Source organism: Phyllopteryx taeniolatus, chromosome 3 (genome assembly GCF_024500385.1).
Source record: "Phyllopteryx taeniolatus isolate TA_2022b chromosome 3, UOR_Ptae_1.2, whole genome shotgun sequence".
Lineage (NCBI taxonomy): Eukaryota > Metazoa > Chordata > Actinopteri > Syngnathiformes > Syngnathidae > Phyllopteryx > Phyllopteryx taeniolatus.
In genome coordinates, this window is record NC_084504.1 from 32,789,350 (window position 1) to 32,804,225 (window position 14,876).

The 14,876-nt window shown below is 48.4% G+C and overlaps 1 protein-coding gene across 6 annotated transcripts in view; it reads left to right on the top strand.

Annotated features, from left to right (window-relative positions):
* Positions 1-14,498, top strand: part of ncor2 (nuclear receptor corepressor 2) — a 78,603-nt gene extending 64,105 nt beyond the window's left edge. For 3 of the 6 annotated variants that reach the window (XM_061768806.1, XM_061768808.1, XM_061768811.1), the window contains 18 exons: positions 910-1,059; positions 1,157-1,249; positions 1,408-1,625; positions 1,723-2,068; positions 3,384-3,584; positions 3,847-4,095; positions 4,315-4,467; positions 4,544-4,732; positions 4,834-5,011; positions 6,253-6,737; positions 8,759-8,889; positions 8,987-9,162; positions 9,334-9,468; positions 9,904-10,082; positions 10,163-10,216; positions 10,766-10,972; positions 11,167-11,346; positions 11,962-14,498. In XM_061768806.1, coding sequence (XP_061624790.1) covers positions 910-1,059; positions 1,157-1,249; positions 1,408-1,625; positions 1,723-2,068; positions 3,384-3,584; positions 3,847-4,095; positions 4,315-4,467; positions 4,544-4,732; positions 4,834-5,011; positions 6,253-6,737; positions 8,759-8,889; positions 8,987-9,162; positions 9,334-9,468; positions 9,904-10,082; positions 10,163-10,216; positions 10,766-10,972; positions 11,167-11,346; positions 11,962-12,152 — 3,515 coding nt within the window. In that variant the 3' untranslated portion in view covers positions 12,153-14,498. The remainder of the gene's footprint in view (positions 1-909; positions 1,060-1,156; positions 1,250-1,407; positions 1,626-1,722; positions 2,069-3,383; positions 3,585-3,846; positions 4,096-4,314; positions 4,468-4,543; positions 4,733-4,833; positions 5,012-6,252; positions 6,738-8,758; positions 8,890-8,986; positions 9,163-9,333; positions 9,469-9,903; positions 10,083-10,162; positions 10,217-10,765; positions 10,973-11,166; positions 11,347-11,961) is intronic. The other 3 variants (XM_061768807.1, XM_061768809.1, XM_061768810.1) reach the window with 3 other exon arrangements.
* The last annotated feature ends 378 nt before the right edge of the window (positions 14,499-14,876 follow it).

The window sequence follows — 14,876 nt, forward strand, 5'->3', positions numbered from 1 at the left end:
GTGGAGGGCTGCAGTGATGGTTGACTTTCTTTTGTAACCTTGGCCAGATCTGTGCCTTGCCACAATTCCGCGATATTTCAGTTTTTCTTTTTTACCAAATCAGCAAAGATTTCAACAATTTACGTTTTTTTTCTGTCAATATGGGGTGCTGTGTGTACATTAATGGGGGAAAAAATGAACTTCAAATATTTTAACAAATGGCTGCAATATAACAAAGAGTGAACATTTAAGGGGGTCTGAAAACTTTCCGTACCCACTGTACATACACTTGTTTTTGCTCCCATATTTCATATGCTGAACTCAAACATCGAAGACATTTTTCTATGTGGATAAAAAGCCCATTTCTCTCTGGTGTTCATAAAGCTGTCTAAATTGGTGTTGAGCACCTCTCCTTTGCCGAGATAATCCAGCAGGATTATTGGACAGGTGTGTTTTAGGCTGCCCACAATAAAAGGCCACTCTGAAACATGCAGTTTTACTTTATTTGAGGGTTTCAGAAAACCACTTGGTATCTGCTATGACCACCTTTTACCTTATGCAGTGCTTCACAGCAATTTCACTTCAGTTGAACGAGTTGTTGATTTTGGCCTGTGAAATGTTGGACTATTTTTCAACAACCGTGCGAAGTTTCTGGATATTGGCCCGAACTGGAACACGCTGTCGTACGCGCCCATCCACAGCAATAGCTGTGGGACACTCCCTCAAAACTTGCGACATCGGTAGTGGCACCGTACTGCACATTTTGGAGTGGCCTTTTACTGTGGGCAGCCTCAGCCACACCGGTGCAATAATTATGCCTCCCCTGCGAGGTGAGAAAAAGACCTTTTGTCTGCGTAGAAAAGGTCTCTGACTCAGCAAAAATGTATGTCAATTGTGACTAATTCCATCTCATCTCCTTCAAATGTGCAGGTCCAGTTTCTCAAACCTCTAAAGATGAGGGTAGAGGGCCAGGACAAGCTGGTGAAATTCTTGGGCTAAAGCGTCCTTATGACGTGATGGAGGGAGGCATCTCCCGTGGTCTGCCGATGAGGGATTCCCTGTCTGCTTCCAACTGTGAAGGTAGGAGCGGCTAGATCCGCTCTTGTTTGACGTCGGGTTTTTCAGGTTCCACCTTCAGTATTACAGTGAAATCATTTTGCCGCTTTTCCAACCTCAGGTCTAATTGGCCGAGCCATGCCTCATGACAGGGACAGCCCGCACCACACACCTTATAAAGATGCGCATCACATACGGGGTTCCATCTCACAAGGTAAAATAACTATCGTACACCAATCGTTCGTCTGTATTTGCCCTGTGTTCTCAAGAAGAGAAATATAGAAAGGTTGTGTCAAGGCTGAAAATGAACAATAAAATGATGGTTTGCGCAATCTACATATTTTAAATCAGGTCATATTTTCATGGTGTCAGGTATACCACGTCATCTGGACCCTCAGGATAGCTACCTGAGAAGGGAGGCCAAGCAAATGAAACGAGAGAACTCTCCGCCACATGGGGCCAGTTCACTGTCAGACCCGATAAAGGGCAGGGAGGCCATGGTGCCCACAGTGAAGGAGGGTGGGCGCTCCATCCACCTCATTCCCAGGGAGGAGCTCAGGCAGACAGCCAAGGAGGGCATTATAACGCCGGTACACGTATCAGCCAAATGCTTCCAAGTGCCGTGTCAACATTATTCCGCTTCCCTCAAATGGCTGATCGAATGTTCGTGTTAATACTCTCCTTCAGGGAACTCCCATGAAGCAGGAAGCTGGCGGCTCAGGTAAACGACACGACGTCCGCTCCATCATAGCCAGCTCGCCGCGTTCCTACCATAACGCACCGCCTCACCTGGAGATGCGGGCAGACAGGGCACGCTATGACGAGGCACCCAAAGGACGCCTGAGTGCGGTGGTCAGCACCGCCAGCCCGATAGCTCGCTCTTCTCCCCTGACGCTGGCTTCAGAGCAGGGAAGCAAATCGCATCACAGCCCCGTCAGCTACGAGGACAAAGGAACCTTGAGAAACGCTTACCCTGGGCCGTCACACCGCGGCTCGCCGCTTTCCAGGGAGGCAAGTCAGCGGCAACATGATGGTGAGGACATTCATGCTTTTGCCACCCCTTCGGCAGGAGTATTTTAAGACTTCATACCGATTTCCCAAAAGTTGTGGATTCGTTTTGTCCCTGAATCCATGAATGTTGACTTCATCGTCAATATTTTAGATAGATAGATGGATGGCTGTATAAATAGCAACCAACAAGTAAAAAAGAGGACAAATATAGAAAAACAGCATTTGAGGGGAACCCTCAAATAGTAGCAGCCATTCAATGACTGCAAACGGAAAAATATTATCGTGCCAGGGAATAAATAATGAATGTTGAATTCAATACAGCTGGTCTGCATTTAGCGTGCGAAGAAGTTGTTAATATGCATTTTGTGTATGCACAATATTGCATGTTGAATGATATTGGTTCTACAGTGGAACCACGATTTAATGGCTAATAGGGGCAAGGAGGGTCGTCCGTTATAGCCGATTGTCCGTTATATTGAAGCACTTTTTTTCTATATTACTGTACAGTACAAAATTTGTTTCGTACTTTATTGTGGCCTAAAACGCCCAGTGCAGTACAAAGTTATGTGAAATAAATGTTTGAAAAGTGTCAAATTTCTCCAAAATCACCACACCGCAGTGCTTGATGGTGACATTTTTGACGAGTCAAGGCGGGTCGCTTTCATGAGGAATTAGTGTGCTTCCTAGTTCCAAATCTGTTGCCATTGATGAACGGATTGACTTTAAAAAAAAAAGTAAATAAAAAAACGTTACTGTACTAAAAATAGCATGTTCCGGACTCCAGAGACTTGTGTGTCGCATTCCTCTTATAGTTAACACTGCCACCATGCTGCTCTCTCGCCACGCAAAGCTCTATGCGACAATAGATAGAACTCCTGCCATCATGGCAGCCACGTCAATGCAATGCTTGGAAATGTTGCCACATTCAACATGGCCACCACAAAAGCACCGGAAGCACGTCTGTTGATTGGATCTGGTCTAGTACATTGCATGTCTATGACCCGGAAATAGGTGTGTCCCAGTCTCTGCCCATATTGTGCCACAGCGCCAGTAAACAACAGTGGCCAATTGTAGAACTAACAGGCTTTGTCAGTGCCGGTTTTTTTGGACACACAGTGTCCAGACGGTCCGTTACTTCCGCTATCCCTTGACCTGGCGTCCGGTAAATCGAGGTTCCACTGTAAATGTGAAAAATGTACACGTTATTGCACAGTGGCCAGGAGTATTTTCCTTACAACCTGTGGGGAATTGCGATACAATTATTGTGTCCCAGTTTCAGGCGTGTTAGCAGATCACAACCATTTGTAAATCTTGTTTATCTGTTTTGCTCTCTCCAGGCTCCAGTAAGAAAGAACCTCAGGAGCGAAAAGCCACACCGACCCCGAGGGAGATGAGTGCTACCAAATCGCCTCTCCCGGGGGTTCCTGACCAGCAGACCTACGAGCGTCTGTTGCAGGGCCTCGGAGCCGACGTTTACAGACAAATTCCTTTGGCCTTCGATCCTGCGGCTCTGCCTCGCGGCATCCCCATTGACCCAGGTAATGTGGCGCCAGCCGCACTGCACACCACACCTATCAAGATTCAATCGGTTCAGGAGGTTTGGAGGCATATGGGACGTCACCAGATCTTCTCGTTGTAAAGCTTCAATGGCCTTATTGTGTGTATGCCAAATACAGGCCTGCGGCAGACTAAATGGATCATGTAACTTCTGTTTCTCCAGAATTTGTGACAAAATGCAAAATGTTCCATTTGATGATTCTTTGTCCGTGATGAAGAGCTCTTTCTTTCTGCTCAATCCAGCCTACTACTTGCCTCGCCATCTGGCCCCCAACCCGGCGTACCCTCATCCCTATCCCTACCTCATCCGGGGCTTTCCAGACACGGCGGCCCTGGAGAACCGGCAGACGCTGCTCAACGACTACATAACTTCCCAGCAAATGCACCAGTGGCCTGCAGCGGCTGCCATGGCTGCTCAGCGCTCAGACATGCTAAGGGGCCTTACTCCACGAGATCAGCCCCTTCCTATGCCTTACTCTGCAGCCCCTCGTGGTGAGACCACTTTTTTTTTTGTGTTTCCGGGCACGCCAGCAATTTGTACACCAAATTGACATTTTTATTCTGATACATGACCACGCATTGATTATATCATCTATCTGTAACTGAGTTGCCTCCTGAGGGCAACCATAGATGAAAATGAGTTTGAACGTCCTTCTTCAAACCACGTGGTTATTTACCATCGCTTTTCTCTTCTTTCTCCCTCTATTATAGGAATCATTGATCTATCTCAGGTGCCGCACTTACCTGTCCTGGTCCCTCCCTCTGCAGGGACAGCCAGCTCCCCAATGGACCGTATCACCTACATCCCAGGGGGGAGTGCCACCTTCCCTGGCAGGCCTTACACCACTCCCCCAATCTCACCCGGTATGATGAGTCAAACCATTAACTGGCACCAGTCGCCAATGTTCATTGAATGACTGTTTCTCTCTTTTCTGCGAAGTTGGCTCCTCGCACATGAACAAGATGCAAGGCGCTTCCTGTTCTTCAGAACGCGAGCGTGAAAGAGAACGCGATCGTGACAGAGAGCGGGATCGGGAGAGAGAACGCGACAGGGATCGTGACAGAGAGAGAGAGCGGGACAGAGAAAAGGGTGGAGCAAACGTGGAGCATGCCCCCATTTGGCGACCAGGTGTGGAACAGATTGGATTCTAGATCTAAATCGAAATAAAAGGGGGGGGGGGGGAGAATACATTTGTGAATATACTTGATGTCTACCTGTTTGTGCCTCAGGTACAGAGCACAGCTTAGCAAGCAGTAGCAGTGTGAGATCTTCTTCGCAGCCATACAGCCACCAGCATTCACCAGTGTCCCCTCGCACCCAAGACAATGTGCAGCAAAGACCAAGTGTCCTGCACAATACTGGAAGCAAGAATCTTTCTTCCGAACACCCCAGCCCCTCTGTGTTACGGTGAGGTGCTGTTTAGAATTTCAAACATGGAAATGTTTTTAAGAGGGAACTATAGTGACGCACCGAATTTTCAGCCACCGAAATCTATCGGCTGAAAATGGCCCAAAGGTGCATTTTCGGTTCTTGGCCGAAAGACTTTTGTCACTGAAAGAAAACGGCCGAAACAGGATGTTGTTATGACAAACCAAAACCGTAACCAGCCCGCACTCATGTACTCATGTATTGTAAAAAAAAAAAAAAAAAAAAAAAAATGATGTATCGATATTGTGAACGGTCACCCAACCTCGCTGCTTTCCGCTGTTCAAATACTAAGGGGAATGTTTGTTGCACGCTGTTATGTGTCGCCCCGGCTACCTACGAACTACAGCTAACGCGGCCAAATACGATGCCGAGCCATTGGCGTCCATTTTCAATGTAGCATAAGTCACGAATCATCGCCACCATGGCAGCAAATAAGCTACACTTCTGACCACGCTAATTGCTAAGCTATCATGACATGGAGTCACAAAACCCCAAAATAGTGATTGGGTCATACAGTACACTTGTCACATCGGTCCGGCCGTTACCGCGTTACAGCGGACGCTCACCAGCGTTGAAGAGCAAAGTGTCTGGAGGGAGAGTGGTGTAACGCTATAAGGCCGGACAGCCTCAGAGGCGGGAATTCATTAGTACGCTACCTGAGAAAAGGGGCCTATAAGTTCAAAGTACATCATAGAATAAACACTTGTAACGTAAGATAACCTTTATTAGTCCCACAATGGGGAAATTTGTATTGCAATCGTGGATCGAGGAAATATATAAAAATGGCATGCAATAGTGAAGACATTTGGTTTCCGCCATTACAAGGTTGACGCAATTCATACATTAACTTAGTAACTATTGAAGCCATAATTTATTAACAATTATAGACTAATGATTATGTGGTGCAGTTGAACAGTATGCAGAATGATTGTTGTCCCATTACATCATATTACTACGGTAATGTTCTTGACATCATTTAAAAAATCTGTAAATGCAGACCAATTGTTCTGAAAGTGAATTTCTATAGGTTGGCAGCTCTGCATTCATAGCCATAAAATGTTACTAATAACTGGCGGAGTCATTTCTTTCGGTGTTCTAGTTTTTGCCATTGTTCTCCCTCGTTTTCAGTTTTGGACGAGAATTTTAGCATCACTAGTGAACAAAATGCACACCAGTACTCACAGCTAGGATGACTGCTTTGTTTTTTTATTTCCTGTCAGATCCATACCTTCAGGACCCTCCCGTTACCAGGGTTACCACGGTCATCTTCAAAGGACCGGTTTGCCCCCCGAGGCCTACGCCTCTGCCCTGGACTCGAGCGGAGCCAAAGAGCAGAGTCGTGAAGGAGGCAAAAACAGGGGACTACCCAAGCAAGTCCAAGACCAGCACGGGCCCTCGAGCAAGTCGGACCCCAAGCTTACAAGCCCCAGCCAGGGAGGAATATACCCAAGTCCTTATTCCTCGATTTCAGGACGACCACCGCACCTGCAGTTGGAAAACCCTCCCGGCCGCGGGGACAGTGGTACACCTAGTAGGGAAAATACTCAAAATAAAGTGATGTCCATTCAGGAACAAGAGCTCAGAGCACTCGGTAAGACCACCATGACTGCGGCCAACTTCATAAACGCGATTATTATGCGTCAAATTTCTTGTGAAACGGGGATGCCAGAGACGGGCTCGCTTGTTGCCAGCGGCGCCACTGATGGTAAGAAGGGTCCCGTTATCGCCCAGACACGCCCCCGTCAGTCTGTGGCTTCTTGCACGCTGTGGTGGTTGGCATTATCAAATCAGCCTTTTCCCCCCCCCTTAATTCTTGTACTATAATTGCACTTGGATAATGTGTTTACTAACTTAAAGACCACCAAGGGTGCCCTCTGGGGAAAAGAAAAAGAAAAAGAAAAAGTCCAGCGTACCCATATTCCATCTAACTGGCCAAGATGAAATGAAGAGTCTGATTGACAACTATGCAATGTGAAGTTGAGGCATTTTTTTATTCAGTGACGAAGAACAATATCCTCGGTGTCCTTTGAGGTGTCCGCTTCAAATTGTGATTGCTAATCAGACATCAAGTCAGAAAATCACTTCATTTTTATTTTCACGCGTGGGCACCCCTCTTCCCTCTCTTTTGGCTGCTCACTTTAAGCATCATAGTTTAGGTAGTGGGCATGACTGAAATTAAACCGTGGGGTGGGGGCATGTGCTGGAAGCTGTGCCAGCCACCAAACACACTCCTGTCGTTCCGCAAAGTGCGCCACTCGGGCGACTTGAAGCCTTTCAGATGGAGCTGGGGTACCACAGGTTCCTGCCCTCAATCTTTGCATGCGCTCTGTTTTGGCAGCATAATTTATGCCGAGCTACCCTCCTACACACACACTCACTCGCTTCCAAATGCTCGGTCAATCCATGTTCTTGAAAATGTTCTGCCAATTTCAGCGTGCAATTGTCTGTTGCGTCACTTCTTAACTTTTACTGCACTGCTACACTAAGATTCTTTTTTTTACATTCAGATTGTGCACCTGAGGTTCCAATGACCTTTCCCTTGAACAATAACCTCATGCAGCTGTTCTGCTCCAGGTTTTCGCGTTAACGAAGGTTTCCCCATGTAGCTAGATACACATACTTTCTTGTGTGGTGTACACACACACACACAGCGTCATAAATGGCATCCGTCCATCCATTTTCTGTGCCGCTTATCCTCAGGCGGGTCGCATAAATGGCATTTCTCGTCGAATCGGAAATTACAGTCCTGTTACAAGCAGTGTGCCGACATCTGTATTGCCAGCAAGTGCGTAGGCCGATGGCTACTTTGAGGAAAAATGCATCTTCAACGTGGACGTCCATAACATTGGTGTTTCTGTTGCTGTGAATTGGCGTTCCCCAACAAGTTGGGAAGTCTAGACGAGAGGGAGGAAGGAGAAAGGCGCAGGCGCTTTTAAGCTGTTCTCACGATACATTCTCGTTTTTCATTACTAGCAAAACAACTGTCACTTTGTCCCGTGCGATCAGATCAACTACGCCCGCGACCGACTTCACAACGTCTTCGTCTCCTTACATTCATGCTGTTGGGAAGGTGCATTTTATGGCAACCTTTGCAGTAATAGATACTTTCTTCGTGATAAGAAAACAAATCCTAATAATATATTACACTTGCATAGCGCTTTTCTAGACACTGAAAGACGCTTTACAAATAAATCCGCATTATTCATTCACTCTACAGTCACACCTGGTGGTGGTAATCTACTTGCGTAGCGGATCCGAGCGCATTCAATGCGGGTTGAGCGTCTTGCCGGGGACACAGCGACGACAGGCGCTCGGGTGGGATACAAACCGGCGACCGTCCGGTTGCGGGGCGCACGCTTGCTTACCATTCTCGATTGAATGAAATGAATGTTTCATGTGTATCATTTTGATGCCAGCAATTCCTTTCAAAATCGCAGTTATTGTCAAAAGTAAGAAAATGTCCTTTATTACAAATAAAACTTGCTTAACTAGATGTGTTAGTATCTTAACACTGTATTATTATTGTTTCAAAATAAGGACAATAACTTGTCTCTGCTTCCCTGATCAATGGTCTTACCGCATTTTTAATTTCACATCCACCAAAGATTTTTTTGCATCCTGCATGTTTTATTCGCACATCTCTTACCTTTGATTGGACATACAGATCACATGTTATGAGCGTGTAGCCGTGATTAGTTTTGTTTGGTTTTGTTTTTTGACTTCCAGCTCAACAGAAGATGGAGTCACATGTTCTGTACCGTCCTCCGTCCGAGGAGAGGCTTTCGCCAGGCCAGAAGCCGCCTTCTCCTTGTGTGAAAGGCAGCCAAAGGGTCGTCACCCTGGCTCAGCACATCAGCGTAAGTCCACAGCATAACACGTCCCTAATAAATAGGAGTCGCGCTGCTCGTGTTGTTGACTGTAGCGCGTGGCGACAAAACCTTTCCACGGCAACAGGAGGTGATAACGAAGGATTACACGAGGCAGAGTCAGCAGCAGCATCAACAAGGTTACCACGGCTCGCCCATCCTGGACTTGACCCGCCCTCCCAGTGCCTCACAGCCAGTGAGCCAGGAGGCTCCCCAAGTGGCCCGCTATCCCGAGGGCCTCGGGGGCGATCGTAACAGAGACCGGTAAGCGTCGTTGCAGAGCACGATCGCCGGCAACGAACTCGTTAGCGTGTTATTTCTGACAGCTAATAAATGTATTAATAGGCCGCAAGTTCTCCCCTTTCACAGACACGCGAGGCTACGTGAGGACGACTTGTCTCGAAAAGGTCACTTATCTCGGTGTGCGCTCCGCAGGTCTCCTCCTCAGTCCAAGTGTTCTCCGATCAGTGTTTCCAATGACTGCATCGAACCGGTTTCTCCTGCTGGGGCCAACTCTGAGCCTGAAATCCAGGGAGGAGGCTCCTATCCCAATGAGCAAGGAGAGCAAGTGTAAGACTTTGTTGCCATGGAAATACCGGGAGGAAAGATGGATTCGCAGTCTTAGGTGTCCCCTAATTTCTCACATATAATGCGCAGCCCCAAAATCCAACGCAAACATGCGGAAAAGCCTTCTACCCATGTAGAATCCGCACCGTTGATTCACGGAGTCTTTTGAAGCTCCAAACAAAATATTTTTGAGCACGACGGTGGGGGTTTTTTTCCCCTCTTCTCCATTTTCATTATATCTATGCATCTATAATTCACCCTATCAACTTTACATTTTTGGGTGGTGGGGAAAATGCACTTTATACATGAGAAAGTACAGTATTTCGATTTACATTGCTGCTGTGTGTCTGATAAGACCCAGACCTCGTGTGTAGACTCACGAGAGCCGTCCTCCATCTCAAGCCGCGTGTGTGTGTGTGTGTATGTGTGTGTGTTCAGCTCCCCAAGAACGGGTGTGTGTACTTTTGCCTCCCACAGAATGGGCTCCCGTTCCCCGCCCAACACCTCGCAGCCCCCCGCTTTCTTCAGCAAGCTGACTGAGAACACCTCGGCTATTGTGAAATCAAAGAAGCAGGAGATGATCAAGAAGATGACCGTGGTGGGAAACGACGATTTTAGTGAGTGCGGCGCGAGTGTTCGCACCCTGACGATAACGGTTTGTAAGCGCACGTACTTAAACCAAACGAAAACCTTTCAGATGCGGGTCAGCCCGGAACAGAAATCTTCAATATGCCAGCATCTACAACAGCAGGTAACCTTTTTTCCCACACTTTTGTCAACCAAAAACTGAGCACGGATGCTCGCGGTCCTCTTTGTTTTTACAGCTTTCTCAGATCTCGGTCAATATTTCTACGTTTCTAGTTTGAATGTAAATAGGGCCGGGCGATAAATCAATGTCGATATGTATCACAATGGACCTATGATCAATATGAATAGAAAATGTTTGACGGAGCATAAATCTGGAAGAGGCTAAAGAGGCTTCGGGGGGCATCTCGTTTCTCTTTTTGCCGTGTCGCCGTCCACGTACGTGGGGGAGGTTAAAGCTAGGAAGAAACTTGAGATCCCCCCTCAGCCTCTCCACCTATCACGGCCCACTTCAGCAAATTGGGTAACCTTGAAAAAGCTGCGGAGCAGCATGCACGCTCGTAAGCTACGGTGAGGGTCGTAAGGTTTCGCAACAGAGCGAGATGAAATTGTTGATGAGAGGGAAGGTCGCTTTCCTCTCTCGTCCCCCGTCGACAGTTTGACCCGATAGTTGTTGAGCGGATCAAAATGGCAGGATGAACGCTGTCTTCAACAGGATCGGTGGGCGTTCGCAGCCACCCGGCCCCAGAGACGCCCGGCAGCTCCATCGGTCTGGAGGCCATCATAAGAAAGGCCTTAATGGGAAAATACGACGATCAGCCCGAGGAACGCTCGCCAGCCGCTTGCGCCAACCCGCTCGCCTCGGGTCTGCCCGTTGCCTTGAGCGGAACGGACGGCCGCGCAGAGGACACTTTCTTGCAAGGTCAGGAGTTTCTCCAAACATGCGCAAACGCTCAGTGAACATATTTGCCAAACAATACCAGTCCCAAAACGACTTGGGTGATATATGGCTGGCTTGAATCAAACCCGGTGGGGGGTATTGCCCTGAAGCTCGGCGGCGTCTCGTCTGGCTTGAAATTCCGTCACGGGTTCGAGTGACATCTTCTCTCTTTGTAGGTGGGGGGAAGCCCTCAAAGGGCGGCGGGCGCTCCAACGGGCGCAAGGCCAAGTCCCCGGGACCCGGCCTGTCGGGGGGCGAGAGGCCGTCCTCCGTGTCCTCGGTCCATTCGGAAGGAGACTGTAACAGAAGAACGCCGCTGACCAACCGAGTGTGGGAAGACCGGCCCTCGTCCACAGGTATTCTCCTTTTACACCAGCGACTGTCGTGTTTCTGTCGTGTTGTTGTGTGCGAAACGGAAGAGCCCCGCCATGAATAGTCCGCGAGTTGTTGACTCCTCCCCAAATCCGGGGTACGCGCAACCTCCTTCCGCAAATGGCAGACAAAGTACCCCATTTCACCACAGATGATGATATCCGACGTTTGGGCTTTGTTCGTGTTTTTGCCCGAACACACCAGCCATAAAGAAAACTTCATTTGCGCAAGTTGAGCTTCAAACGATGATGTCATGGATCCAAGTTATGCTTGTCAGCGTAGCAGACGCAGAAAGTCAGCGAGCCCGTTTTCCGGGTCCGGTCACGTGACGTTCCGCATATCGCCAATTACCTAGAGATGCCACGAGATGGCGGCAAAGCACTACTTTTATCTCAATGAAAGTCTTCAACTCACTCCGACGCATGGAGTTCCTCAGCACCGAGATGCCTCAAGATATAGTGCCAAAGTCCTCTTAATTGCTTGCGCCTGAGCACCAAACGGTGAATAACGGAGGATAAGTTTCAAAAGTGACTTTGGATTGCACGTGGAGTTACAACGAGCCCGCCAGCAACTGATCAATGTGGCTTTGCTTCCCGCAGGTTCGACGCCGACCCCCTTCCCGTGCAACCCGTTGATTATGCGTTTCCCCGGCGGGACGGTTTCGGTTCCCTCGCCTTCGTCCGGGCAGCCGGCGGGCCACGTGGCCGCTCAGGGGCAGGGCCGCGCCTGGGAGGAGGAGCCCAAGCCGCTGCTCATGTCTCAGTACGAGTCGCTGTCCGACAGCGAGTGAGCGGCACGGACGCGCGTGGGCCGAACGCGCGCTCACTCCAGGATTCTGTGAACAACTCGTCCCTTCTTTTTCACATCTCCTCGCCGGCCGTGCACGTTCACCGCGCTCAAGCGCTTCCGCGTTTGCTTGCCGGGTGGGATTCTCGTCAAGTCGGCAGCCCGACCGGCGAGAGGCCCCTCGGACATTTCTTGAGTGTCTGCCTTGCTCCAGGCGCATGCAAGTGATGGGACTAAACTTTGTTGTTGTTCTTTGATTTGATTGTTTGTTTTTGTCCTTGGTTCTTTTTCTTTTCTCAACTCACTGAGTCTCGTGATTGGAAAGCGATGGCGGACAACAAGTCCCTTTTTGGTGTTGAATGTTCTTCGGTTATAGTGTACGCGTGCCGGTCCTCGATCTGCAAAGACGAATGCTTTTGGGGTCGGGGGGCTCATATCATTGGTTTACAGGGTAAACGTCCCGTCGCTCGCTGATGTCGTCCGTCGGCGAGGGTCCCGAGGAACGGCCGCCGCCCGCCGAGGTCAGCTGTCCCGTCGGACCTTTCGCCACACGACGGCGCTCAGACAAGTGACGCGCTCGCTGTTTTTATATTCACCGCTTTTAGGATATTAAGCACTTAGTAGTTGGCCCGTCGGCAACGGCGTCGCGCCGAAAGCAGCGCGGCGGACGCGATCTCCGCGCGGCGTGATTTCAAACGACCCGAGCGCCAATCGCGCCGGTCGAGCCGGTCGTCGGCATCGACGAGGTGGACCTCGGTCCTCTCCCGGCCTGCCGGGTTCCCGCTTTGGAGCTTTCGTGACAGTCTGACCTTTGACCTTGTACTGCATAGAGGGAAGACCCTTAGCTTCGCTACTGCGCAACTTTTGTACATTGGAATATATTCTTCATGTTAAGTGCCATTTATTTTCCACGCACAGTGCTGAAGTTACCAAGTAACGCGTCATGTTTTTTTCTTTCGGGCCCCACCTTTGCCAGGGTTTCTTCTGTGCATGCTGGGAATTGTCAACATAGAAGCAAATGAAATGTCATGCATTGCCAAAACTCAAAATCTTACCAAGAAGAGTTGTCTTAAAAAAAAGTCTTAAAACTAATCTGATTACACTTCCAATAAAAAAAAAAAAAAAAAAAGCAAATTGTTTTGAGACCATTTTCACTTGTTTCAAGCTCATTTTGACTTCCAGCAAGCAAGCGAGCAGAGTTATGTTGAGCGCGCAGGTGTCAAAGTCCAGCCTGCCTGCGTACCGAGCGGACAAATGATGTGAGGAGCGCACTGTGTATTGAAAGGACAGCAAGACGAAAAATTGCCGTTGACCTAAAGTGGCGAGTCTCATTTGAATTTGTTTTGACCGGAAATAAGACGAATCTTCTCGGTAAGCTTTTTGAGTTTTTGCAGCGCAGCGAGCTTTTTCAACCGCAAAGCGAAGCAATCGGTCCTCGCGTGACGTTTTCTCCATGGCGACCGCTGCGACGCTCGACTCCACTGCGCTCGATTGTGGGCGGGTTCGAGGGAGGTGAGGGGGGGGAGAAAGCGCTGCGAAGCAGCGACGACGACAACAACAACAACAAAAGGCTGCTGTCCAAGGTCGGATGGCCCCGTGTGAAGTTTGGGCCTTGTGGTATTTTCTCGGAGTTTAGCGACGTCCGTGTTTTGGGCCGACCTCCTGTCCCTCCTCCATCCCGCCTCTTGATGGTGACGCGCGTCACGCCTGCACAATGCTCATTTCAGCCATCTTTGGGCCGTTTTTTGTTTGTGCCCCCGCCCCCACGTGGAGTTTGTTTAATTTGGCCACACGTTGTACAGTGTCTGTCGCTCCACGGTTTTATCATGAATCCATTGATGAAGTTGAAGAATGTGAGCGAAAACAGATTCAGATTCAAGTCATATTTAGCTGTTGCTTTAACGGATGACGGACTAATCCACTGATTTTTAAAAAGTTTACTAAATTGAATTTTAACATGCATTCATTTTGCCTTTGGTCCCACAGTTTTGTCCAACCGCAGTTTGTTGACATGTCAAAAATAATAACATGAATATCAAATGTGGTCCCTGGGGGGAGGGCGGGGCTGTGGGGAAATTCTAACATTGTTCCACCATTTTGTTCATAATGTTTTTTTGTTTTTTTTTTATATAATTATAACCCACTGTATAATAACAAGGATTGTATATAAAACTAAATAGATGTAAATATTTATGTGGCTTGCTTCTAGGTTGGTTTTACCAAAACAAACAAACAAAAAACACACACGGTTAAATTCTACATGCCCACCAGCAAGCTTTGTGGATAGCAGTGTACAAATGGAAAACAAATAAGACACTGCCTTAATGTTGAAATAAAAACCTTATTGCCATTCACAGTGTCGGAGGAGTCACTTGTATAGGTGTGTGTGTGTGTGTGTATACACGCACAGTATATAGGAAGTAGGTTAAGTGGACGGCGGCAGTGCAATGCAAGGTCAGCTGGCACTAGGGGGCGCCATAAGTACATTTTCCGGCTTTGGAGAAGAAACTCGCCCAGAATGTCCGTTTGCAGTCTCATGCCAAATGTGCTGGATTGGGGTTGAGGTCAGGGCTCCGGTGTTCCTTTCCAGGCCAGCCATCAAATTGTGTGTTCGCGCACCTCATTGATTGTGTTTGCGCCATCAGAAAGCTAACGGCTAAGAGTGAAGAAGGATTGTGAAGCCGCATCCAAAATGGTCTTTCGGCATCAGGCAGAACCATAGACTTGT